Source organism: Macrobrachium nipponense, chromosome 20, assembly GCF_015104395.2.
Source record: "Macrobrachium nipponense isolate FS-2020 chromosome 20, ASM1510439v2, whole genome shotgun sequence".
Lineage (NCBI taxonomy): Eukaryota > Metazoa > Arthropoda > Malacostraca > Decapoda > Palaemonidae > Macrobrachium > Macrobrachium nipponense.
Window position 1 is genome coordinate 808,451 of NC_061089.1, and position 26,188 is coordinate 834,638.

General features: G+C 48.2%; 1 protein-coding gene across 1 annotated transcript in view; it reads left to right on the forward strand.

Annotated features, from left to right (window-relative positions):
- Positions 1 to 6,307: 6,307 nt before the first annotated feature.
- The window catches only part of LOC135221449 (succinate dehydrogenase assembly factor 4, mitochondrial-like), a 66,681-nt gene continuing 46,800 nt past the window's right edge, over positions 6,308 to 26,188 (forward strand). Inside the window, exon 1 of the mRNA XM_064259207.1 lies at positions 6,308 to 6,463. Within this exon, the coding sequence (XP_064115277.1) occupies positions 6,430 to 6,463 (34 nt within the window). The 5' untranslated portion in view covers positions 6,308 to 6,429. The remainder of the gene's footprint in view (positions 6,464 to 26,188) is intronic.

The following is a 26,188-nucleotide window of genomic DNA, read 5'->3' on the forward strand; positions in this document are numbered from 1 at the left end:
ATGTTAGATTACCATGAAGGGGAGACCATTACAGAAAGGCGGCAGAGCCAAGATGGCTTCTGCGAACAGTACTTTTAATAGTGTTGTGCATACTGTGTTGAATGGGTAAGAATATCTTGTTTTGGCCAAAAGTTGTGGCTGGATTGTATTTGAATATTTATTTCAGAGATGTTCTATTCATATGATCTTTGATTATAATCTTATGCTTATCAGGGTGTTCTCCTGTCTTCTAAGAGGCAATTCTGGAATATTGGGAATTGATCTGGAGAAGAGGGGAATTGATCTGGACAAATGGGAACTGACTTAATTACTATGGTGTACTGACTATGTTGACTGTGCCTAGTGTTATGGCTAAACTAATGTTAGTTATTTGAATAATCACCGAGGGTTATCTGAGTTGTTTGGACTTTGAGTTTAACATTTCATTTAATCTTTTTCTTAAGAATCTAAGTTATTCAGTTAATACTTTGCTTTCAAATAAATGCATATTTTTGTAAGTTCCGTGTCTGATTTTGTTGCCTTAGATAATGGAGGGGGAGTATCCAGTTGCCTTTGGACGTTTTGGTCCATTGCTACCTTTTAAAATAAAAGAACGAGATTTTATCTCGTTATATATATGCATATATATATATATATATATATATATATATATATATATATATATATATATATATAATTATGTATGTATAATATATATATATATATATTATATATATATAATATACATATATATATATATATATATATAATATATATATATATATATAATGTATATATATATATATTATATATAATAATATATATATATTACACATTATATATATATATATAATATATATATATGTATATTATAATATTATTATATATTAATAATTTATAATATATAATTATATTTGTATATTGTATATACGTATTGTAGCAGCTTGCTTTACTGTCACCAAAACAGACTATTCAATTTTCTCTTCAAGTATCCATATACCACCAATATGAAGTCCACAATAGGGTGGAATCATACCACAAACTCAATTTTCAAAGTGTAAGGATGAATTCAAGGGGGGAGTAAACAAACAACGAAAAACCATAAATTTAATAAATAGATAAACAGATGGAAATTACACCTGAACCTCTTGAGTACAGGAAATAAATGAACTACTATCACACTTAATAATAACAACTCAAACCATGTATACAAAATTAAGATAGTAATACAACACACTGAACCCTAAATAAGGGGACCCAGAAAGGAGGAAATCGTAAATGCAGAATATCCTGACGATTTACACGCTAATTTTCATATTAATCAAAACTTGTCACTAATTGGCTTCGTTAACAGCAATCCTTTTCATTCTCCTGGAAGAATATAAAAATCCTCCACGTGTGGAGGATCCGTACCACAGGTGGTTAACTAACTCGAGGGCCCAGTCAAGCAGCCACAAGAGAATCACAGCCCAGACCAATCAAATTAATAAAGGCATTAAAACCTTACCATGGGATAGCAAGATCCCCCTGGCTTTATAACTGAACCAGAGGTGGTGAGGTGAATTCCAAAAGACCTCCAAATAGTACTCTTTGTCCAGGAAGCAAGGCAAAAATATTCTGCATGTGACAAGGTCCAGAGAACGACTTGTTCTCCTCACAGAAGCTAAGAAGTCAACCCCCCCCCCCCCCCCATCTTATCCACATGGGAGGGATCACACACACAACCTCCTTAAAGACAAACACGAACTTTAATAACAAGCAAACAATTGTTATACTCGAGAGGAGGTGAAACGTCAAATGAAACTTACCAAACTATGTTTAACAGATTATATATAAACAAAATTTAATCTAATAATAATACTTAATGATAAAGGATCGCATACTGACAACTCCATACCACGAGAAAAAAAATTAACAAAATTTTATATATATATATATACTCCAAAATTTACCTTATGCATTAATCGCACATTAATCAATGAAGTAAGTAAGCATTAATACTAAATAAGACATTTAAAAAACCTGAAAAAAGAAAAAAAGTAAAGCAAAAATATATCACGACATGCACAAATGATACTTAGAGGGGAAGGGTGGAGGCTTACAGTAATGGAAGGCGCAAAAAAAAAAAAAAAAAAAAAAAAAAAAAAAAAAAAAAAAAAAACCAAAAAAAAAAAAAAAAAAAAAAAAAATCCAAAGTACTTACGTACAAACACTTGACCAAAGTTCGAAAGTTTTTCTGTGAAAACCTTTTTCCAATCACCACCATTGCACATGGCAAACACCAATGAGCTTCACATTGCTCATATTATACTGAACAAATCCGGGATTCTGAGGTTACAGACTGCCACACTTATTCACACTCTTCACTGTCTTATAATCAGTGACTATTTGCACTCACTGTCACTACGAGTGTCCCCAAACCAACCATTGTTTTTATAACAGTCAGTATATCAGTCCACTTAAGACAAGTCAATGTTCACTTCAAAGTGGAAATACAGTACATACACTTATAATTCAATACAAAGAAAACCAACATGGGTCTAACACAAAATTTCGTGAATCGTAAGCAAGCCTGAAAGAACCGAATCACCGTATTAATGAGTCTAAATCACCTCATAAGGTGATACTTAAATTACAAGTCAAACTCTTTCTTCGTAGTGTACACAGGGGAGAGGTCCTACCAACAGTGGCATCAACGTATGCTATCAATACAATACCTTTGTCCTAAAACGTAAGTATTGGTTTCAGTAACGAAGCCTACCACAGCATCAACCTTCAAAAACCTTAATCTAATATTAAACCTTACATAAGTAATAAATATTAATCCCTTTCACATTTACTTAATACTAAAACATCCATGTCTCAAAATGTAAACCACTAGAACGATTCCTGTTGAATGAATTATCATTAATACACATTAGATATTCAATTCATTCCAACACAAACCTAACTATACTCACATCAACAGCACACACACACACACACATCAACTGGAACGATAGAGATACTACCTTTATGATTGGAAAGCCCTCAGCAAGTATATTTATTCTATGCTGCGTGAAAGAGCATCAACCACAACGTTATCCTATCCTGGAATATGAGTAAACTCCAGATTCCAATCTTGAAGCATGAGGCTCCAATGCCTCTGATTCTTATTTTTACACCTGCTGACAAAAGTTAGAGGGTTGTGATCAGTCATAATTTTATAGGCGTACCTGTTAACGAAAGATAAACAAAAATGATTAATTGCTAGGATCAATGCGAACATCTCCTTTTTAATGGTTGAATATTTATGCTGGGCAGGGCAGGCGTTAACTTTTTAGAGCAGAAGGCAACTGGATGAGACACCCCTTGTTCGGCAGCCTGTAAAAGGACTGCACCAACACCCATATCACTGGCATCCGTAGCAATCTTGCAAAAGGAACATCAAAATCCGGAGCTCTCAAAATAGGGAAACTAACAAGCACCTGTTTCAACTTCTCAAAAGCACTTTGAGTATCAGAAGACCAAACAAATTTCACTTCCTTCTTCAAGAGATGGGTTAGAGGTTCAGCGATGTCCGAAAAATTCTTGACAAAACGCCTGCAATAACCCACCAAGCCAAGAAACTCACGGACATCCCTACGACGACACCTATTTTCTTTATAGATTCAGGATTGGCCTGCTTGGGAATTACCTTGCCACCACCTACATCATGGCCTAAATACACGACTTTTGCTTTAGCAAACTAATTTTTTTTTTCAAATTCACTACCACACCTGTTTTTTCAACACTTCAGACAACACCTTGATTCTCTTCAGATGAGTCTCCCAATCATCAATATAGATAACAATATCGTCTATGTATACCACACAACCTTCTAAACCGTATACCAAACTATTCATTAATCTTTGGAAAATGGCTACCGCATTCTTCATCCCAAGCGGCATCACTTTACACTGAAACAAACCTTTCAGGGTTACAAACGCTGGTAAGGCTCTAGCACGTTTGGAAAGAGGAACCTACCAGTAACCTTTTAATAAATCAAATTTGCTAGTATATTTCGACTTTCCCAAATAGTCAATACAGTCCTCTATACGAGGCAAAGGAAAACAGTCCGCCTTGATCACCTCCTTCAACTTTTTGTAATCAAAACTCAACCTAAAGTCTCCGTCAGGTTTCTTAAATTGTTGTGCCAAAAAAGGATCGGACTTGGCAAATTTGTGTAGACTTCCGTCGCCGAAATGAGGAAACGGTTCCCGATCGTTTCCCAGTGCCATGTACCAATGACATCTTATCCCTGTTAGGTCAGAATAAATATTTCACTTCATTGGACTTACTTAAAGGATTTCACCAGATACTCTTAGATAAAGAAAGCACACCTTACACCACTTTTAGCACGACAAGGGGGACATTATGAATTTTTATGTATGCCTTTTGGTTTATGCTGCGCCCCTATCACCTTCACGTGAATGATTAATATAGTGTTTGGTGACCTGCTAGGTGTAACTCTCCACGCCTATATGGACGATCTCGTAATTTTTTCCAATACCCCAGAAGAGCACTTGCGTAAACTTGAGCTAGTTCTTCAGAAGAGTAAACATTTCTAAATGTGAGTTCATCAAACAAGAACTAGTCTATTTGGGCTTTACGGTATCCCGTCAAGGTCTTAAAGTAGTTCAGGATAGAGTTTCAGCCATTTGCAACTTCCTGTACCCACTAACGTTAAGGGCGTACAACAGTTTTTGGACATATCCGGGTATTACCGCTAGTTCGTGCATAACTACTCACTAATTGCCGTTCCTTTAACTGACCTTACTAAGAAAGGTATCAAATGGCGTTCGATACTTTAAAAGAGAAATTGAGCACCTCCCCTATCTTACAATTTCCCGATTTCAGTAAGGAATTCTTTATTGCAACTGATGCCTCAGATCAGTGGGTAGGAGGGGTACTACTTCAACAATATGATAACCAGCTTTTCCCAATAGCTTTTCATTTGCGTAAATTGAAGCCCTCTGAAAAATACTCGTTAGTGCATTTCAAGTTCATAGCTTACGGCTATCCTGCTAAGGTCCTAACTGACCATAAGCCTCTCCCAGGCTTCTTCAAAGGCTTTAACCACTGCCCTAAAAGAACGAAATGGCATATGATCATTCAGGACTTCAGCGCGAAAATAGGATATTTACAAGAGAAAGCAAATATCATCGCTGACGCGTTATCCCACAACCCCGCAACAACGTATTCAGAACCATTAACTGAATTAGAAGATATTGCCACACCCATACAAACCGTTGAAATGGCGTTTGAACATGAGAAGTCTTAGACCCAAACGATCTAGAACGGTGCAGACATAAAGTGGAGCGCAGAACTGGTACAGACTGAACAACAGTTAAGTAAAATAATAAACGCTTTGAACGGAAATCCTAAAGAGAAGGAATTTCATAATCAAGGATAATATTCTGTGTAGATCCGTAACTAGGAAGACCCGAGGTACACCGCAGTTGACTAACGACCAGGTATTGTACCTATCTCTCTCATACCGACTGTCCTAAACTGGTTGCATTCCAGTCCCTTACACGGTCATCCTGGGTTTTCTATCATTTCACGAAAAACCAAGTCGCTATTGTATTGGTTTACGATGACTATAGGTATTAGGAAACATAAACAATTGCAGCATTTGCCACAAACACAAAGGCAACACTAAGACCCCGTCAGTCTTGGAAATTACCCCGTGCCAAACAAACCCTTTGAACAGGTACACTTAGATTTATTAACAGGATTTCACGAGTTTGACAGAGGGAACCGGCACCTCTTAGTGTTAATTGACGCCTTAACCAGATACACAGAATTAATACCTTTAAAGAACAAAACAGCTATCGAATGTGCAAGAAGGTTCTATGAATGTTCTATTTGTAAACACGGAATTCCGCACACCGCAATGCCCTCTTTACTTCTCATTTTTTTTCTTTTTTGATACGCTTGTCACTACAAAGCCTTAAGCTCCAACTCTGGATTAAGTGGACCCTACGTTGCGGTCGCCCATGGCCCCAGCGCTTGCCCTTTGGCCTGAATTCTATATTTTATTCTATTCTATCATAACCACTTTTGGTCTAACTGCTGCTACAAATGGATTAGAAATAGATATAATTTTGTGTAGCAGCCATATCAGGGAAATAAAAGAATATATTTTGTGTAGCAGCCATATCAGGGAAATTAAAAGGAATTAATAGCTAATACGCTTTTATTTACAGATCTGCTGAAGGAAAATATTGCAGATAGGAAAGATTTTTTGAAGATTTGTGCCGTTACAGAGACACAAATTTAAACAAACACAAAGGTGGAATAAAACTAGAAAGGGAGCAGTTTCATAGGCAAGTTCCGCCCATTACTACTACTCGTATTCGAAGCTTAGTTTACGCAACACGCAACCAGCTAGGCTAATACACTTACTGCACATACTAAGTCCTCATCATGCTCGTACGTCCGGCATTTCGAAGTTTACCCCGTAAGTGTCTTTGGCGCACTGGTAGCAATTACGAAGTCCGGGGGCAGGGTTCGTAGGCCTAATAGTAAGCATTTCTGAGGTAATGTTACGTAACCAGACTTACCTTTACCTAACCTTACCTCGGACGCCATGCCCTAACCTGGTCTGGGGGAAGGGTCCTTTGCCTCCCTGACCCACCAGTTCGTTAAGTGCAGAGGTCTCAGGAGTCCAAAGTGCCCCCACCCAGGTAAGAACCCCCTGTGCAAGCTAGGGCAGGTGCAACCAGGGATCAATGCTTACCCTACTTGCAGGGGTCAAAGAGTGCCGAAGCCGCTCTTAGATGCAGACTACTACCTACAGAAATGGTTATTTCTAAGTAATTACTAGGTACTCTGCACCCACTCAATTGATTTTTCCGATAATTTTAGTGCTTTCGATGTGGGAGATGAATTTGTTTAGGTAGCTCTTACATAGGGTAGATCATCACAGCAGGCCAAGCAGGTCACCTACCATCAATGCAAGCCACCCTCCGCGAAAAATACATTATAACGCGTCCTGACACCCGAGATGGGCATCAGTCGCGACTTGTTGTTGTTGGTGAGAAACGGAGCTAAAGACCTCTACTCTCCTTTCGAAGTAAGTATTTTCTCCAAAGTTAGAAAATTAAGGCCAAATTTTAAGATTTAACAGAGGGTACTGAAAAACGGTCTCAAACGTAGTGAAATCTCACCAAAACGCGTTCAACATTTTTAATTACAACTCGAGGTATTTAGAAGATTGACGCCATCTCGATGTTTACGGAGTAGCTTGTGTCAATAAACTAACCATTTCCTGTGATAAATCCGCACACAACTTGTACCCACAGACGCTGGAGCACTTTTATCACAACAATCGAAACACGATTTCTCATCAACAACAAGCCAGGCGTAAACAGCTGTTGGGGTAGAAGATGACGAGAAGCGTGCTCTTGGCTAATTTTTAAATAAGTAGTAAAACATCAATATTTTACATATTTATGATGATTAATTTGAAAATATTCGTTATTGAAAAAGTAACTCGACTCTGACTCAAATTTAAGTAATTATTTTTCTGAATTAGAACGTTCTTTCAAGTTCTGTATTATGACGTCACAACATCTTGACTTTCGTACCTATTGTAAATAATTGCTATACTCAACTGTCATTGCAGAACAGTTTACCAGTTATTCATGCCAGATTGTTATCAGCTATACATGTAATTGTTATAATCGTAATGCGCATATATATCTTTATTATTTACTTTTTGGATATATGAAGATGTTTTACTGCTGGATTATCGCCGTAGTGTGACGCAATCGTTTTGCGGTCCATGGCCTCTTGTCTGTTTTCGCACCATAAGAAATTATGGGGCCGAAATTTGCAATGACCAGAAAAGTCGTTAAAAGAGGAAAGTTACATTGAGGGGCATATGTTTTTGACTGAGAAAAATACAAATTTATTCAATAGCTAGCTTGTAAAAAATACTTGGTTATAAAAACTTGATTGACAACTAAGCAGCATGTCTATCTATGGGTTTCAGAGACAGTGCAAGCAGGTTTTGGGCAATACCTATTTCTGTAACGAACACTCTTAACAGAACGAGATTTGCTATAGTGCATTAACACCCAGTGCCGTAATTTATAAGGGTATCGTGAATCACTAATCGTAAAGAATAACGACACTTGTCCTTTGTACCAAGAGACACTCCATTATGCAGAAATGGATACGAACACGCGTATAAAGAAACTCCACCTACCATCTCCCCCCCCCCCCCCCCCCCCTCCACCGCCATCCTTTTCTTCTTCGTTCCTCCGCCTTCCTTTCTCTCTCTCTCTCTCTCTCTCTCTCTCTCTCTCTCTCTCTCTGTTGCCATTCGGTATGTGTTGACCCTCCAAACTGGGTATAAGACTACACACAAAAACGTTGAAATTGGTGAAATTAGGCTATGTATTGGAATATATATACATAAATATTAAAGCAATTTTATCATTATTGCATTACTATGACAACTAGAATTCATGGAAACAGTTTTATAACCTGTTAAGCGTCACCCACGTAATAATACGTTTACCGCGATCTACTCGGTAGCGCCTTCAACGGGATATTACGTTCAAGACTTTAACTGTGCTTGTCAAGCCGTGCAGCCCCGTAATAATACGTTTTACTCGTATAGAAAGTGTAGGAACATCATTTGGTAACACTCTCAGCACATGGGAAACTTATTTCCAGCTGGCAACTCTTTCCTGGTGGTCGCTTATGCTAGAAAACTGCCTGTCCCTGTTGGTTTTCTTTCAATACGCTTCGGGCGTTATCGAGACAAATTGGATTTTCACAATGAATGTCCCAAAGAGGAGGCATATTTCTTTAGGTGAGATCATCAAATACTAGATGAGGAGTGTGATATTGATAACCTATTTGATGATGAGAGCTCTAGTTCTGAATCCTCCAGTGATGATACAAACTTTTCTTCCAATTGCGGGAGTGAAGATGACTTTTCTTTGCCGAGTGACTGGACTCCGAGAGAGAGAGAGAGAGAGAGAGAGAGAATTTCCTACAGTTAATTACAGTATGAATAACAAGCATAAAAATCAATATTAACTTTGAAAAACTATCATCAGTGCTATGATCGCTGATTACAAAAAAAGCGTGACGGTACGTTAGCAGCCAGCTCATCAGGGGCAGGGGGAGACGCTTAACAGGATAATGGAACGGCGTATGTGTGAAGCCTCCACTAATGTGGCAACGATGATTTTGCCATTCTTAGCATGCAAACATTAAAGGTTACTTTATTTCTGGCATACGATTATTTAAGAAATTCAAAATACTAATAAAGACTGAAATCAATGAAAGTGCTAGCAAAAACAAAAAAAGCAAAAAAAAAAAAAAAACGTAGTCGTTCCTCTATGCACTTTTCCGTATTCGTTCTCTATGGTTTTCGGCAGCCAGATGTACGAAAACGTTAGAAACATTTGATTTTATCTACGTTAGAAATATCTGTAATTTTTCGGGTAATTTGGTTGCAAAAAAAGGGATAATATACATGAATTAAATCAAAATTTTTAAATAACAATGTAAATTTAAACATAAATAACGAGTAAAGTAAACAGTTTAGGGAATAAAACTTTGCAGTTTCGTCGTCTGTCGTCGTCTGCTGTTTGTAATTGTGTTTATGGCGCGCGCTTAGAAACCAGGAACAGCAACGGGTTTAAAGTGCAATGTGGAGTGAACTGAGACCAAAATGTGTATAATAACAATCAAATAAGCACTGTGGAGTTTCAGTTGTGATGGCAGTAAGGATAAAAACCGCCGTTGTTCCGACACGGCATACAAACCTTCGGTCTTTACAATAGGAAGATACTAGCGGCAGCTGGATAGGTCGTAAGCTTTCGAACAAGGGGTTCGGTAGTTAACTGCTTGTCCGACAGGCGCGCGCGCGCGACTGGGAGGTAAACAAACCACTTTTGCTTTCGGCCTCACAGTGGATGGACGTGTGTGTTCGCTCTCTGCCCGCTGCTCGTCGTTTGCTTTCTTGTTTGTTTGTAATTGTGTATGAAAGATTGTAAGTACAGTATTCTCTCTTTTCATATTAATTCGCTGAATTCATTAATGATGGAATCTCCCGCGCCTCGCTACCCAAGGAGACTTTGCCCGGGTACCGAAGGGCGCAAATGTGGGAAATTCAGATCTTTCCCCGAGATAGACCCTCATGTTTTGTGTGCTCGGTGCCGGGGGCGCGAATGCACCCGGGCCGAGCCCTGTGATGTTTGTATGGACTGGTCGGAGGCGCAGTGGACATTGTATGAGGGCAGGAAGAAGCGAAGGCCTGCAAAGGAGTCGTCGGAAAGCTCTCCCGCGACTCCTTTGGTGACGGACACTTCGTCTTCTTTCCTGCCGCACCGCTCAACTTCCACGTCTCGCGCCTTCCCTTCGGGGGGGGTGTCTAGGTCCTTCTCCTCTCCCGATGTGTCGAGTGTGGAGGAGGGCGCTAGATACCCCGACGTAGAGTTGTACTCTGGGTCCTCTATCCGCTCGTCTTCGCGCGAGCGGGTAGAGGATCCTCCTAATCACCCGACTTTTGCCTCCTCAGGTGCGGTTGCCGTGAGGGATGACCTCGGACAGGTGTGGGCGTCGTTGGGACTGCAGGGCGTGCCGAGTGTCCAGGGGCTGCTCTATCATCTCGCTGGCTCCGTGGCGGTTACGCACGCTACGGTCACAACCACCACCACGACCCTGACACACCTGGCTACGCGTCACCTCCTCACCTGGTGTACACAGCACGCGGTCTCTGTAACACCAACAACATCGGTGCAGGGGCCAGTCGCCGTAACTCGGGGAGTGTGATGCCGCCACCTGGGTTTGCCGTGTGCTGCCGCGACCGACTTCATGTGTCCGAAGAGCTCGCCCCTGGACCTCCCACCGGTACCGATGACGTCTGTGCCGCTGGCTCGACCAGCTGTATCTGCCGTACCTGCCGTGACCACCGCTGCTGTTCCTGTTCCTGATCCTGCCGTGTCTGCTGCCGTTCCTGTGATGCCCGCACCTGCTGATGTTGTTCCCGTTCCTGGCGCCGCTGCTCCCGATGCTGGTCTGTTCGGACAGGTACGTCCAGGGCCCTGTCGCTTCGGCAACAGCAGCCCCGGCTCCGTCCTGGATGACAGACCTGACATCGGTCCTGAGGAGGTTGACGAAGAAGAAGAAGAAGAGGAGGAAGGTGTCGTCGTCGTCTTCATCGTCTTCTTCGTCGTCGTCGTCTGCGCCTCTTCCCTTCTTCCTCTAAGGCTCCCCGCCTAAGAAGAAGAAGGTCGCCTCCCCCCCCCTAAGAAGTCTTCTTCGGGAGCTTCTAAGGGCCCGTCTCGCTCTGGTGAGACGGGGGGTGGGGGTTCTTCCGCTGGTCGCCCTGCTCCTTCGGGAGCAGGACCCGTCTCTTCTCCCGCAAGGAAGAAGACTACGGGGACCAGAGGGGTGCCGGCTAACACCGGCACTTCCTCACCTGCTGTCAGTGGTTCGGCCACAGCAGCAGGATCCGTCTCGGCCGCTCGTTCGCGAGAGGTACCGAGTGTACGGTCGCCTACCAGCGACCGTGCAGCCAGGAACCAGACCTCTGAGTCCGCTCAGCGTCCGGTTCACGGCACGGAGCGGAAGACTGGTGACAGTCGCTCACGCGACTCTCACCAGACCAGCTCTCGCTCTCGCGGCGAGCAGCTGGCTACCCGGGCGGACGTGACGGTCCATGACCGGCCACGGGCTGAGGCTGGGAAGAGGTCCCCCCGTTCGCCGGCACCAGCCACGGCTGGTACCAGCGAACTGACGCACCGTGAGGACACGCACCGGTCTCACCGTGACAGTGGAGCTCGCCGTCGCCTGACCGTCGCTCTCACAGAGAGCGATCGGTACGGCAACCAGCACCAGCTCCTCTGACACACGAGACCGGGGCCACTGTTCTCGGTCCAGCCGTTCTCCACAGCGAGACGGCTCGACTAGGTCTGCAGCTCGATCGCCACCGCGGGTTGACGATCGCCTGCAGTCCTCCAAGCCCGCTGGTTCTGCCAGCGAGCGAGGAGAGAGCGTCAGGTCTGCCTCTCCCATACCTTCAACCTCCTCGGGCTACACCGGGAGGGGCGAGGTATTGAGGAGTGATCGTGAAGGGTGCGCCCTTCAGGATCCCGCCACGTCGTCGTACGTACCAGGCTCGGTTCTCGGACCAGCCAGGTCTTACGCACAGGTGGTTGGAGGAGACCGAGAGGGGGCTGTCGCTGCTCCTCTCCTTGAGGGAGGAGGGTCTCGGGAGGTGCTCCTGTTTGAGGGACTGGACGGTCCGACTCCACAGGATGCAGTCACTCCTGAGATCCAGAGGAACTTTGCCGAGGTTATTGCGCTGATTCGTCAGCACAACGACCTCGGGGAAGGATCGCCGCTCCCACCATCCGAGCCCACGTCCCGGCTCGAGTCGTTCTGGGGCCCGCCCGAAGAGGGAACCCAGACCGACGGTGGGTTTGCCGCGGTCAGAGCTGGCTGACTCAGTGCTGGACCAAGTTGAATCGCTTGTCGTCTGGACAGGACTTCCCGGTTCGCTGAAGTCTGGCAGGTCTAGCAAGCTACTTCCACCTCCTCTGCTACGACAGCGGCGGTTTTACGTGCCATCTGAGGATCCAATGCCGCCCAAACAGGTGAACCCGGAGTTAGCGAGGCTGACTCCGGGTGTGTCTCTGCAACAGCTCCTGTCCGAGAACCTGTGGTTCTCGCAGCAAGAGGCACGAGGCCTGGAATCTACCGCCATGGCAGCTTTCCAGGCCGTCTCCTGGCTAGATCTGTGGTCCCTCACAGTATCTAAGGTCGCAGCCGACTCCGGGGGAATTTCTCCCGAAGATGACTCGGCTTTCAGGAGAATTTGCCCAGTCTGGGGGAAGAGCCATCTCTTTCCTTGCCCACCAGACGGTGAACCTGTGGGCCGGAACCTGGTTCTCCGACGAAGGGACGCTGTCCTTACTCGGTCTCCAGGGCGGCCGGCGTGAAGCGGCATTGGGACTTCAAACGAAACGGACCTCTACGGAGTTCCACGTCTCTCTTCCCAGGAGAGATGGTGGACGCTGCGGTGGACAGACGGCGCACTGATGACAGTGACCGTCTAGTTCACCAGGCAGTCTCGAAGGCTTCTGGGCAGCCTCGGACTGCGGCCAAGTCTAAGAGCTCGGCTAGCGCTTCCTCGGCTGCTAAGACGGTTTGCTGCGTCGAAGCCCCGAGGAATGACTCTGTCTTCTTCGACTTCTGGCAACGGGGGTGCCGTAACCAGCCCTCCTCCAGCCCTCCTCATCCCGTGTAGGCTCTGGGAAGAAGTCGAAGAAAGGGGGGAACCGCTAGGGACGGCGTTCCCCCTCACCTGCTGCCGGAACAGTGGGGGGGTGCCTGGCCAGCCATTGGGCAACTTGGCAGCGCGGTACGGCGCCGAGACCTGGATTGTAGATGTCCTTCGGGAGGGATATCTATTACCCTTCGAATCTCGGCCACCCCTCACCTCCAACCCGGTCCAACAGCAGTCGTACGTCCCCGGGTCACCGCGAAGGACGTAGCACTCAGACAGGAGATCAAGACCATGCTGAGCAAGAGAGCTGTAGAGATCGTTACGGATCAGTCACCGGGCTTTTATTTTTACAGTCGACTCTTCCTGGTGGAAAAGTCTACGGGAGGCTGGCGCCCGGTGATAGATCTCTCTCCCCTGAACCGGTTTTTTTGTCGCCAGACCCGGTTCATGATGGAGACGGCACGCTCAGTGCTCGACTCCATCAGGGAGAACGATTTCATGCTTTCAGTGGACTTGAAGGATGCGTATTTCCAAATACCCATTCATCAGTCCTCCAGAAAGTACCTCCGCTTCATCCTCGACGGGACGTGTACCAGTTTCAGTTGGGCACTGTGCTTCGGTCTCTCAACCGACCCACAGGTGTTCACGCGAGTGTTCACTCTGGTGTCTGCTTGGGCCCCGCCCATTCGCACGGGATACGTCTGATGAGGGTTATCTCGACGATTGGTTAGTCCTGGCGCTCTTCCCGCTCGCAGTTGCTGGACAGGACAGGGTTATCGGCTGCTCGAGTTCTGTCGCGATCTGGGGATCGTTGTGAACTTCGAGAAGAGTCCGATCTCGAACCCAAGCAGAGGATGAAGTACCTGGGTATGCTGATCGACACTGGTAGCAGGGCGAGTCTTCCCCGCAGACTCGCGGATCAGCAGATTCATAGGGAGGGCAGCCAACCAGTTCCTGTCTCGGCAGGTAACAGGTAGCTCAGCGATGGCAAGTCGTGATCGGACACCTGTCGTCACTCGAGAAGTTAGTCCCTCACGGGCGTCTTCACCTGCGGTCTCTTCAGTGGAGACTAAAGGAGAGTTGGTCACAGGCGACGGATCCCCCAAGCTTTCCAGTGTCACTTGACACAGGAGGTGAGGCAGGACCTAGCCTGGTGGCTCGACGACAGGAACCTCTTAAGAGGATGCCTCTGCAGCACTCCCCCCCCGGACATGCAGCTGTTTCTCATACGCATCGACCGGGGAGGGATGGGGCGCACACCTGGGAGGAGTTGCTGACTTCAGGAGTGTGGGACGAGAACGACAAGCACCTTCACATCAATGTACTGGAACTCAAGGCAGCGTTCCTCGCTCTCCAAGAGTTTCAGGACCGCTTGATGGGACACTCAGTGGTGTTGATGTTGCGACAACACCACGGTGGTGGCTTACGTCAACAAACAGGGGGCCTAGTGTCCCTCCCGTTGGTAACCAGTTGACCACGGCAGGTGCACGAGTGGGCTCAGGCACACTCAATAGAGCTGTCGGCACGCTACATTCCAGGGAAGAGGAATGTAGTAGCAGACAGGCGCTCAGCCGTCGGGATCAGGTGATAGGGACCGAATGGTCTCTACACCAGGACGTGGCGGAAAGGGCTCTTCGACCTGTGGGGGCGACCAGTCGTGGATCTGTTCGCCACCCGGCACAACAGGAAGCTCCAGGTGTTCTTCTCGGCCGTGCCGGACCCATGGGCAGCTGCAGAGGACGCTCTTCAACACCCGTGGGACAACCTCTTCGTCTATGCCTTTCCCCCGTTCAGCCTGATTCGCAAGGTGATCAGTCGAGCACTGGTCACCCGAATCTCAGGATGATCCTGGTGGCTCCCAAATGGCCACAGGCCATTTGGTATCCGGACCTGCTGGCTCTTCTCGCAGGAGAACCGAGAGAGATTCCCCCACCCTTGGCAACAACCTTCTCGCCCACCCAGCCACACGTCGAGCGGTACCACCGAGCAAGTCCAGTCCCTACGTCTTCACACGGCTGGCTGTTATCCACCATCTCTTGCGAACGAGAGGCTTTTCTCGTAGCGCAGCAACAGAGATGGCTGGAAACGTCCGTCAGTCCTCTGCAGCTGTGTACCAGGGGGGAAGTGGGCCGTCTTCTGTGGTTGGTGTCGTAGACGGGGGTCTATCTCCTCTCAGAGCCACTCTTCAGCAGTAGCGGATTTTCCTCGTTCCTCTTCTTCGCCGAGAGAAGCTCCTATCAGTCCCCACAGTGAAAGGTATACAGAGCCGCCTTGGCGCTCGTCTGAAACTGAGGGGGTTGGACATCTCGAACTCGTTCGAGATCTCCTTGCTGATGAGGAGCTTCGAGAGGTCTTGCCCACCCAGGGAAAGAACTCAGGCCCCTGCGTGGGACGTGACTCTCGTCCTTAGGAGTCTGACTCGAACACCGTTCGAGCCACTCCGAGAGTCGTCAGACACGGGATCTGACCCTCAAGACCCTCTTCTTGCTGGCCCTGGCATCGGCGAAGAGAGTAGGGGAACTTCATGTCTTTCCTATGATGTACGACACTCCAGGGGATGGGGATCCGTGACGCTCGATTTCGTCCCGAACTTCGTTGCGAAGACTCAGAAACCGTCAGTCCCTGATGAAACAAGGTTCGAGTCATTCACGATTCCCTCCCTATTGGACTTCACCGATAATGATGCGGATGAGATGCTGCTTTGTCCTGTGAGGGCGCTACGGCGCTATCTGAAGAGAACCTCGTCACCTCAGGCCTGAGTTGTCGACGCCTTCGTTAGCACCGGGGTGGTCACCAAGAAAGAAGTATCCAAGACACTCTTCATTTTCTGGCTGCGTGAGGTCATCAGGAGGGCTTATGAGGCTGATGGTAGTGACGACATCCGTACGTCCCGTCCGAGAGCTCACGAAGTCAGAAGTATTGGCCCCATCGTTGGCGTTTCGCAAGAACTTCTCCGTGGCGCAGGTCCTGAAGGCAGGGGGTCTGGTCTAACCAGACGACCTTTACTTTTTCCTGTCCTTCTACCTTCGGGATATTGCCCACAGGTCCTTGGATACCTTTCCTTGGGACCCGTGGTGGCTGCTCAACAAGTTGTGTAGCTAACCCAGACCCTCGCAGGCTGAACAGCATCGATCCTGGTGTGACTGTGTGGATGGGATGTGTGAGTGAGTGAGTCTGCTCTCTCTTCCATCTTTTCCTTCCCCTCTACCTGTGGGCAAAGGGCCATGGTCGTCACTACGCTGGATGAGGACGAGATGCAGGTTGAGCTATATGACAGAGCCCCATCCTATCCCTTTCACTAGGGATAGGAGCAGAATATCCACCACTTAAACCTTCTGGCCAAGGGGGGAAGTGGATGCCTACAAGAGTCAAACCCATGACTTTATATTTGCTCTGTACAGGAACAAGTTCTTGCATTGCTGGTACTAAGAGATGCGCATGCCACTCTCTTAGTACTCGGATCCAGAGGTCTGACCATTGATCCTGCGGTGCACACCCCGATCAATCGGACAGAAGGCTTGGATCCCTCCCCGTCGCTTCTTACGACCAGGGTGCTTTTCCAAGGTAGGGCGAACACCAGTCTGTTCACAACAAGACTCAGATTCCACCCAACCAAGAAGTGAGTCTTCCTATTGTAAAAGGACCGAAGGTTTGTATGCCGTGTCGGAAAAACAAATGACAATTGTCTAAAATTGCATTTTCCTAACTATACAAACCTGAGGTGCCTTTTACACATAGCCCCACCTCATGCCACCCCTCACTCTGCAGTTTTTGCTTGGGCCAAAGCAAAGTGGATTGTTTACCTCCCAGTCGCGCGCAGCGCCGCTGTCGGACAAGCAGTTAACTACCGAACCCCTTGTTTCGAAAGCTTACGACCCTATCCAGCTGCCGCTAGTATCTTCCTATTGTAAAAAGGACCTCAGGTTTGTATAGTTAGGAAAAATGCAATTTTAGACAAATTGTCATATTACAAGGTAAGAATGAATTCAGTTCCAACCATAACCCCGGGAATAACAAGTTTCATACTTTCAACTAAATGTAGGCAACAAAATGTTGTTTTATTGTGCTGATTACAACTGCAATCTTGAGTAAGATCAATAAAACGTTACATACATATGGCTTAACATTGTTCAAATGATGCTGGGAAGGCTGGGGAAGATGGTGCCGTCACTGATGAGAACCGTCCATGAAAAACGTAGCCGCCATATTGGATTTAAAAACTGCCTTGAAACATATTTTACGAAGAGCTCACATGCTTATTTTAGTTCGTATTGGGGCTTTCAATATATCACAATATGTTGACGAAACTTCAAAGTCTGTTATGGTAAATGCTTAGAGTTGCAATTGTATTCATGTTTCACCAATAAAAAAAAAAAAAAAAACAAAAAAAAAAAAATATAATTCGAGTGAACTAAAGACCCGTCTACCGTGATGAGGTTGCCTGTTGTGATGTTTCCCCTAACGTAGGTCTGCATAGGATATTTCATTGGGAAATTATTAATGTTTGTTCCGACACGGCATACAACCTTCGGTCCTTTTAGGACAATAGAAGGTACTAGCGGCAGCTTGGATAGGTCGTAAGCTTTCGAACAAGGGGTTCGGTAGTTAACTGCTTGTCCGCAGGCGCGCGCGCGCGACTGGGAGGTAAACAAATCCACTTTTTTGCTTTCGGCCTGCTGGCGTGGTGGGACGTGTATCATCGCTCTCTGCCCGCTTCATCGTCGTTTGCTTTCGCATGATTGTGTTTTTTCTTTTTCTATGTATCTAGTGAAACTGAATTGTAAGTACAATCATTTCATTGAATTCAATTGTGAATTTAAAGGATCTTGGTTCTCAACGCCCTCCCGATTACCCTAGTGCCGGGACTGAAGGGCGTAATTGCGGGAATTCATTTTACCAGAATGATCCTCGTATTGTGTATGCTCGGTGCGAGGGCGGAGCGCTCGCTTCCGAGCGTATATTGGGTTGGAAATGTGTAGATGAAAATCGTAAGTAAGTGCTCTTTTCATTTATATTTTTTTGACCTGTATGCCCGTTGCCGAACGAATGCGCTCGGCACGGAAAACTTATTCAGTATGAAAGTGGAATCGCAAGTACAGTATTCTTTTCATTTTCATATATTATTTTTTTAGTTGTAGCAATACTCATTTTGGATCAGTTTCCGAGCTTGCCCGGAGATTGATCCTTCCCCCTTTTTGTTTTATTTTGAATGAAGTGAAATCGCAAGTGCAGTTCTTTTTCATTTTCATTTTTTTATTGAGATTGCATTGTTGACTGGATCAATGTTCCGCTATTCACGGAATTGATCCTTCCCTTTTATTGTATGAAGTGAAATCGCAAGCGCAGTAGGTCTTTTCATTTTCATATATTTGTTGATTGCATCAATTCATTATGGATCAAGGTTTCCAGAAACCTTGATCCATAAAGGTAAGGAATGAAACCTTTCACCCTTGCGCTCGGTACCGAGGGCGCAAATGCGCTCGATCCGAGCCCTTATTCATTGTGAGTGAATCGTTTTGCAAGATGCATTTTCATTTTGTTCCTTATTATTGATTTGCATCAATATTATTTGGTTCAAGTTCCGCTCAGTCAGGGAATTGATCCTTATGCCTTGTATTCGTGCCGATGGCACGATTGCTCTAGGGCTCTTATTTTGTTTTGGGTGGGTACATGGGTTACTGTGCGGGGTGGGGAACGAGACCCCCCCTCCGCTCAGTTCCCACAGATGGCTCTTTCCCTTGGGGTGGGGTAGTTTATCGGCGTTCTTCTCCTCGCCCGATCCGTCGAGCGCGGGGAGGGCGCTCGGTGCCCGATGTACAATTGTAATTGGGAGGGGTCTTCCACTCGTTCGGGATTTTTTGGGATTCAAACCCCCGCTCCCCACGAGGGATTTCCCCCCCATTAATCAAATTAATCGGTACTACTATTATTTCCGCAGGTGCTACTGCCACGAGGGTGGACCTTGGTGAGGTATGGGCGTTCCTTCCAATTGCAGAGCGTGCTGGTGTCCAGGGCGTGCTGGCGGTTCTATGTCTGGGCCTCCTTCCACTGCGGTCACCCATGGAGTGGTGACCACGCAACCAGTTGACGACGTCCCTCCTCACCTGGTGTACTCGCCTCACGTGGTAACAGTCTTGCCTACAGCCCGCGTGGTGAAGTGCCGTTCGCCGTACCGAGAGGGGGGCGTGCCGCCGCCGCTCGTGGTTGCCGCGCTGCAGCGACCACACTTCCGCTGCCCTAGAACTCGCCCCTGGACCTGCCGCCGTACCAGGATGTTGCTGGCTGCTGCTCCACTTCCTGTGTTTCCGGTGCTGCCTGCCGTACCTGCCGATTCTGGGCTGACTGTCCATGCAAGTTGCTGCGCTGGCTGTCCCTGCCGTTGCTGCGCTGGCTGTTCTGCCGTTGCTGCGCTGGCTGTGCCCTACCGATGATGTGCTGGGCCGTGCCTGCTGTTCCTGAGATTGCCCATACCTGCTGATGTCGTCCCTGTTCGTGGTGGTACTACCCCAGACTTTGGTCTGTCTGTACAGGTGCGTTCCGGGGCTGTGGGCTTTCGGCTACAGATCCCCACCCCGGCTCCGCCCTGGATAGCAGATCTACGTCTGTCCTGAGGAAGCTGCCCACGCCCAGAAGAAAAAAAAAAAGAAAAGATGGAAGGTGGGGGTCCGTGTGGTCGTCGTCTTCATCTTCTTCATCGTCGTCGGCCGCCCGGCCTCTTCCCCTTACGACTTCTAAGGCTTTACAGCCGAGAAGAAGAAGGTCGCCTCTCTTCATCACTAAGGGCTTTCAGAGCTTCCTCGCCTCCTCCCTCCTAAGAAGCTTCCTCGCTTCTCGGGACCCTTCTCACCTCGGGGGGACGGGAGGGTTTCCTCCGCGCTGGTCCTCCTGCTCCTTCGGGAGCGGGGCCCGTCTCTTCTTTTCCGCAAGGAAGAAGACTACGGGAACCAGAGGGTACCCGGCTAACACCGGTACTTCCTCGCCTGGTGTCAGTGGTTCTGCCACTGCATCAGGGTCCGTCTCGGCCTCGTCGTTCGCGGGAGGTACCGAGTGTACTGGTCGCCTACCAGGCAGACCGTGCATCCAGGAACCAGACCTCTGAGTCCGCTCAGCGTCAGGTTCACGGCACGGGGCGGAAGACTGGTGACAGCCGCTCATGCGATCTCACCAGACCAGCTCTCACTCTCGCGGTGAACAGCTGGCTACCCGGGGACGTGACGGTCCCCACGACCGACCACGGGCTGAGGCTGGGAAGAGGTCCTCCCGTTCGCCGGTGCCAGCCACGGCTGGAACCAGCGACGTGACGTGCCGTGAGGACAAGCACCGGTCTCACTGGACAGTGAGCCTGCAGTCGCCTGACCGTCGCTCTCACAGAGAGCGATCGGGAACGGCAACCAGCACCAGCTCTTCTGACACTCGAGATCGGGGCGCTGTGCTCAGTCCAGCCGTTCTCCACAGCGAGACGGTTCGACCAGGCCTGCAGCTCGATCGTCACCGCGGGTTGACGATCGCCTGCAGCCCTCCAAGCCTGCTGGTTCTGCCAGCGAGCGACGAGGGAGCGTCAGGTCTGCCTCTCCCGTACCTTCAACCTCCTCGGGTTACACCGGGAGGAGCGAGGTATTGAGGGAGTGATCGTGAGGGGTGCGCCCCTCATGATCCCACCACGACGCCCTACGTGCCAGGCACGGTTCTTGGACCGGCCAGGACGTATGCGCAAGTGGATGGGGTAAGACCGAGAGGGCTGTCGCTGTTCCCCCTTCTTAGTAGAAAGGTTCTCGGAATAAACGCTCTTGTTCGAAGGGGCTTTAACGGTCACTTCTGAAGATGCTGGTCCCACTCTGCAAAGATGCTGTGACTCCGAAGATCCAGAGGAACTTTGCCGAGGTTACGGCGCTGATTCGTCAGCGACAATGACTCGGGGAAGGATCGCCGCTCCCACCAGCAGAGCCACGTCTCGGCTCGAGTCGTTTTGGGGACCGAGAGGGAATCCAAATCGACGGTGGGTCTGCCGCGATCGGAGCTTGCCGACTGGGTTGAGCCAGGTAGTCTCTCGTCTCCGGACAAGAAGGCTCTCTCGGTTCTAGACGGTCGAACAAGCTCCTTCACCTCCTCTACTGCGACAGAGGCGTTTCTACGTGTCTTAGCGGACATCGTATTTTATATATCCCTTCGGTCCTCCTGAGGTTTTCAGACCTCGACGAGGACTGGAATGAGTCGGAGCGGTATCGGCTCTCTCCTGTCAGGTCTCGATCAGCCCCAGACCAGAACGACGTTCACAGTGGAAGGACGGCATTCCCCCTCATCTGCGAAGTGGGTGGGGGGTGCCTGGCCAGCCATTGGGACCCGGTCCATCAGCAGGCGTACGTTCCAGGGGCATCGAAGGACGTAGCATTGAGACAGGAGATCAAGACCATGCTGAGCAAGAGAACTGTAGAAATCGGTACGGATCAGTCACCGGGCTTTACAGCCGACTCTTCCTGGTGGAAAAGTCTACGACAGGCTGGCGCCCAGTGATAGATCTCTCTCCCCCGAACCGCCGGTTGGTTCGCCAGACCCGGTTCACGATGGAGACGGCACGCTCAGTGCTCGACTCTATCAGGGAGAACGATTTCATGCTTTCAGTGGACTTGAAGGATGCGTATCTACAAATACCCATTCATCAGTCCTTCGGCAAAGTAACCTCCGCTTCATCCTCGACGGGACGGTGTACCAGCTCAGGCCACGTTGCTTCGGTCTCTCAACCGCCCCACAGGTGTTCACGCAAGTGTTCACTCTGGTGTCTGCTTGGGGCCATTCGCACGGGATATGTCTGATGGGGTATCTCGACGATTGGTTAGTCCTGGCGAGCTACCGCTCGCAGTTGCTACAGGACAGGGATCGACTGCTCGAGTTTCTGTCGCGATCTGGGATCGTTCTGAACTTCGAAAAGTCCGATCTCGAGCACAAGCAGAGGATGAAGTACCTGGGTATGCTGATCGACACGGTAGCAGATTCAGGGAGGCAGCCAACCAGTTCCTGTCTCGGCAGGAACAGGTAGCTCAGCAATGGCAAGTCGTGATCGGACACCTGTCGTCACTCGGGAAGCCAGTCCCTAACGGGCGTCTTCACCTGCGGTCTCTTCAGGGAGACCAAAGGAGAGTTGGTCACAGGCGACGGATCCCCCAAGCCTTCCATGGTCACTGACACAGGAGGTGAGGCAGGACCTAGCCAGGTGACTGGACGACAGGAACCCCTTAAGAGGAGTGCCTCCGCGCACTCTCCCCCCTGGACATGCAGCTGCTCTCAGACGCATCGACCGAGGGATGGGGCGCAACACCTGGAAGAGTTGCGGACTTCAGGAGTGTGGTACGAGAACGACAAGCACCTTCACATCAATGTACTGGAACTAAAGGCAGCGTTCCTTGCTCTCCAAGAGTTCCAGGACCGCTTGATGGGGACACTCAGTGGTGTTTGATGTACGACAACACCACGGTGGTGGCTTACGTCAACAAACAGGGGGGGCCTAGTGTCTCTCCCGTTGTATCAGTTGACTCGGCAGGTGCACGAGTGGGCCGAGGCACACTCAATAGAGCTGTCGGCAAGCTTACATTCCAGGGAAGGAATGTAGTAGCAGACACGCCTCAGCGTCGGGATCAGGTGATAAGGACCGAATGGTCTCTACACCAGGACGTGGCGGAAAGGCTCTTCGACCTGTGTGGGCGACCAGTCGAGGATCTGTTCGCCATCCGGCACATCAGGAAGCTCCAGGTGTTCTTCTCGGCCGTGCCGGATCCATGGGCAGCTGCAGAGGACGCTCTTCAACACCCGTGGGACAACCTCTTCGCCTATGCCTTTCCCCCTTTTTCCCCCGTTCAGGCCTGATTCGCAAGGTGATCAGTCGAGCACTGGTCATCCCGAATCTCAGGAGGATCCTGATGGCTTCCAAATGGCCACAGGCCATTTGGTATCCGGACCTGCTGGCTCTTCTCGCAAGAGAACCGAGAGATTCCCCATTGGCACAACCTTCTCGCCAGCCACACGTCGAGCCGGTACCACCGAGCAGTCCGCCCAGTCCCTACGTCTTCACGGCTGGCTGTTAGCCACCTTCCTCTTGCGAACGAGAAGCTTTTTTCGTAGCGCAGCAACAGAGATGGCTGGAAACGTCCCGTCAGTCCTCTTGGGCAGCTGTGTACCAGGGGAAGTCGCCGTCTTCGGTGGTTGGTGTCGTAGACGGGGCCTATCTCTTCTCAGAGCCACTCTTCAGCAGGTAGCGGATTTCCTCGTTTTTTCTTCGCCAGAGGAATGCTCCTCTAAGTTCCCACAGTCAAAGGATACAGAGCCGCCTTGTCGCTCCTCCTGAAACTGACGGGATTGGACATCTCGAACTCGTTCGAGATCTCCTTGCTTAGTAGCAGCTTTCCAAAGGTCTTGCCAACCCAGGGAACTCGAATGACCCTCGTCTTGCTGGACTGGCATCGGCGAAGAGAGTACGGGAGCGTCATGCAGATAATGATTGTGGATGAGAGGCTGCTTTGTCCTGGAGGACGTACGGCGCATATCTGAAGAGAACTCGACACCTCGGGCCTGAGTGTCGACGCCTCTTCGTTAGCAACGGGGTCAACAAGAAAGAAGTATCAAGAACACTCTTTCGTCCCTGGCTGCGTGAGGTCTTCAGGAGGGCGTATGAGGCTGATGGTAGTGACGACATCCGTACGTCCCGTCCGAGAACTCACGAAGTTAGAAGTATTGGCCCCTCGTTGGCGTTTCGTAAGAAACTTCTCCGTGGCGCAGGTATGGAAGGCAGGGGTCTGGTACAACCAGACCACCGGCAACTTCCTTATACCTCTTGGATATTGCCCATAGGTCCTTGGATCGGTTTGCCTTAGGACCCGTGGTGGCTGCTCACGTCGTCTAGCTAACCCAGACCCTAGCAGGCTGAACAGCATCGAGTCCTGGTGTGACTGTATGAATAGATAGTGATGAAAAGAAAGTGACTGGCTTCTCTCTTTCTATCTTTTTCTTCCTTCTTCTACCTGTGGGTAGAGGGGGATACGGTCATCACCCTGCTGGATAAGGACGAGATGCCGGTGAGCTATATGACAGAGCCCCATCCTATCCCTTTCACGAGGGATGGGAGCAGAATATCCACCACTTCCTTCTACAAGGGGGGGAAGTGGATGCCTACAAGAGTCAAAACATGACTTTAACTTTGCTCCTGTACAGGAACAAGTCTTACATTGCTGGTACGAAGAGATACGCTTGCCTCTCTCTAGTACTCGGTCCAGAGGTCTGACCATTGATCCTGCGGTGCACACCCCGATCAATCGGACAGAGGCTTGGATCCCTCCCTCGCTCTTACTACCAGGGAGGCTTCCAAGGTTGGGCGAACACCAGTCTGTTCACAAAAGACTCAGATTCCACCCACCAAGAAGTGAGTCTTCCTATTGTAAAAGGACCGAAGGTTTGTATGCCGTGTCGGAACAAATGACAATTTGTCTAAAATTGCATTTTTCCTAACTATACAAACCTGAGGTCCTTTTACACATCGCCCCACCTCATGCCACCCCTCACTCTGCAGTTTTTGCTTGGGCCAAAAGCAAAAGTGATTTGTTTACCTCCCAGTCGCGCGCGCGCGCCCTGTCGGACAAGCAGTTAACTACCGAACCCCGTTGTTCGAAAGCTTACGACCTATCCAGCTGCCGCTAGTACCTTCCTATTGTAAAAAGGACCTCAGGTTTGTATAGTTAGGAAAAATGCAATTTTAGACAAATTTGTCATTTCTTGTAGCATTTTGGCTATTTATTAAGAATTTACTTAATTTTTGGCAGTTGACTGTAATTGATATGTAATTTACCCTATTATACCATCCAACAAACTTGGGGACCCGTTGGGAATGTGGGATTTTGAGTAGGGGAGACCTTGGGGTTAGGGTGATTCACGCATGCACTGTGTTAGTCATTCTAAATGGTAGGGGATCCCTAGGGAAAGTGGGGTTCTGGGTGGGGTAGACCACTGGAAAAGGCTTAGCCTATTCTCTCATTCGTTCTGGTAGTTATCCTGCAAGTTAGGTGACCCCTAGGGAAAATGGTGTTCTGGGTGGGGTAGATCACAGGAAGAAGGTTATAGGGTGTTATTGTGGTATTTCTTATTCTGTATGAAGACAAAACACATATGCAGATAAAGGAGGGATAAAACAAGAAAAATAGCTGTTTCAAAGGCAAATCCCAGCTATAACTACCTAGGTATTCCAAATGCTATTGCACAAGCACACTGTTATAAGGGATCTTTTGGTGCAAAGACCAACTTCTAAGTAAGGCAAGTGGGGTTCAGCAACCCTTTGGGGGGCACAGTCAAATAAATATGTATTCAACCAATCGTTTTACATTAACTCTGCATTGAGTTAGGACCAAGGGAAGAAATGGGGGATTCACACATGAAGTTACATATATTCCTTTTTGTTTTCTGTTTTTATAACAGTGTGTTCTTTTTGCAATCTTTTGTTCCTAGTTTGTTGCTCATAATTTTTACTTAATCTGTATTAGGGTAAAAAACCGCATGGTACAGGGGTAGACCATGTACGATCAATGTGTACAACCCCAAGAAAAGTACATTATAACGCGTCCTGACACCGGAGTAGAGGTCTTTAGCTCCGTTTCTCACCAACAACAAGTCGCGTCTGATGCCCATCTCCGATGTCAGGACGCGTTATAATGTACTTTTCTTGGGGTTGTACACATTGATCGTACATGGTCCACCCCTGTACCATGCGGTTTTTTCCCCTAGTTCTTAAATGATATACAAACCCTCAGTCCTTTACATTATGAATTACTTTATGGCGAAGCTGGAACATGGCCGTATAAATTTTTTAACAAGGTGGTTAGGTAGTAACTACGTCTGCCCGGACGTAAAACCTCTTACCTTGTTTCCAGCCATCTTCCATTGAAGACATATGTT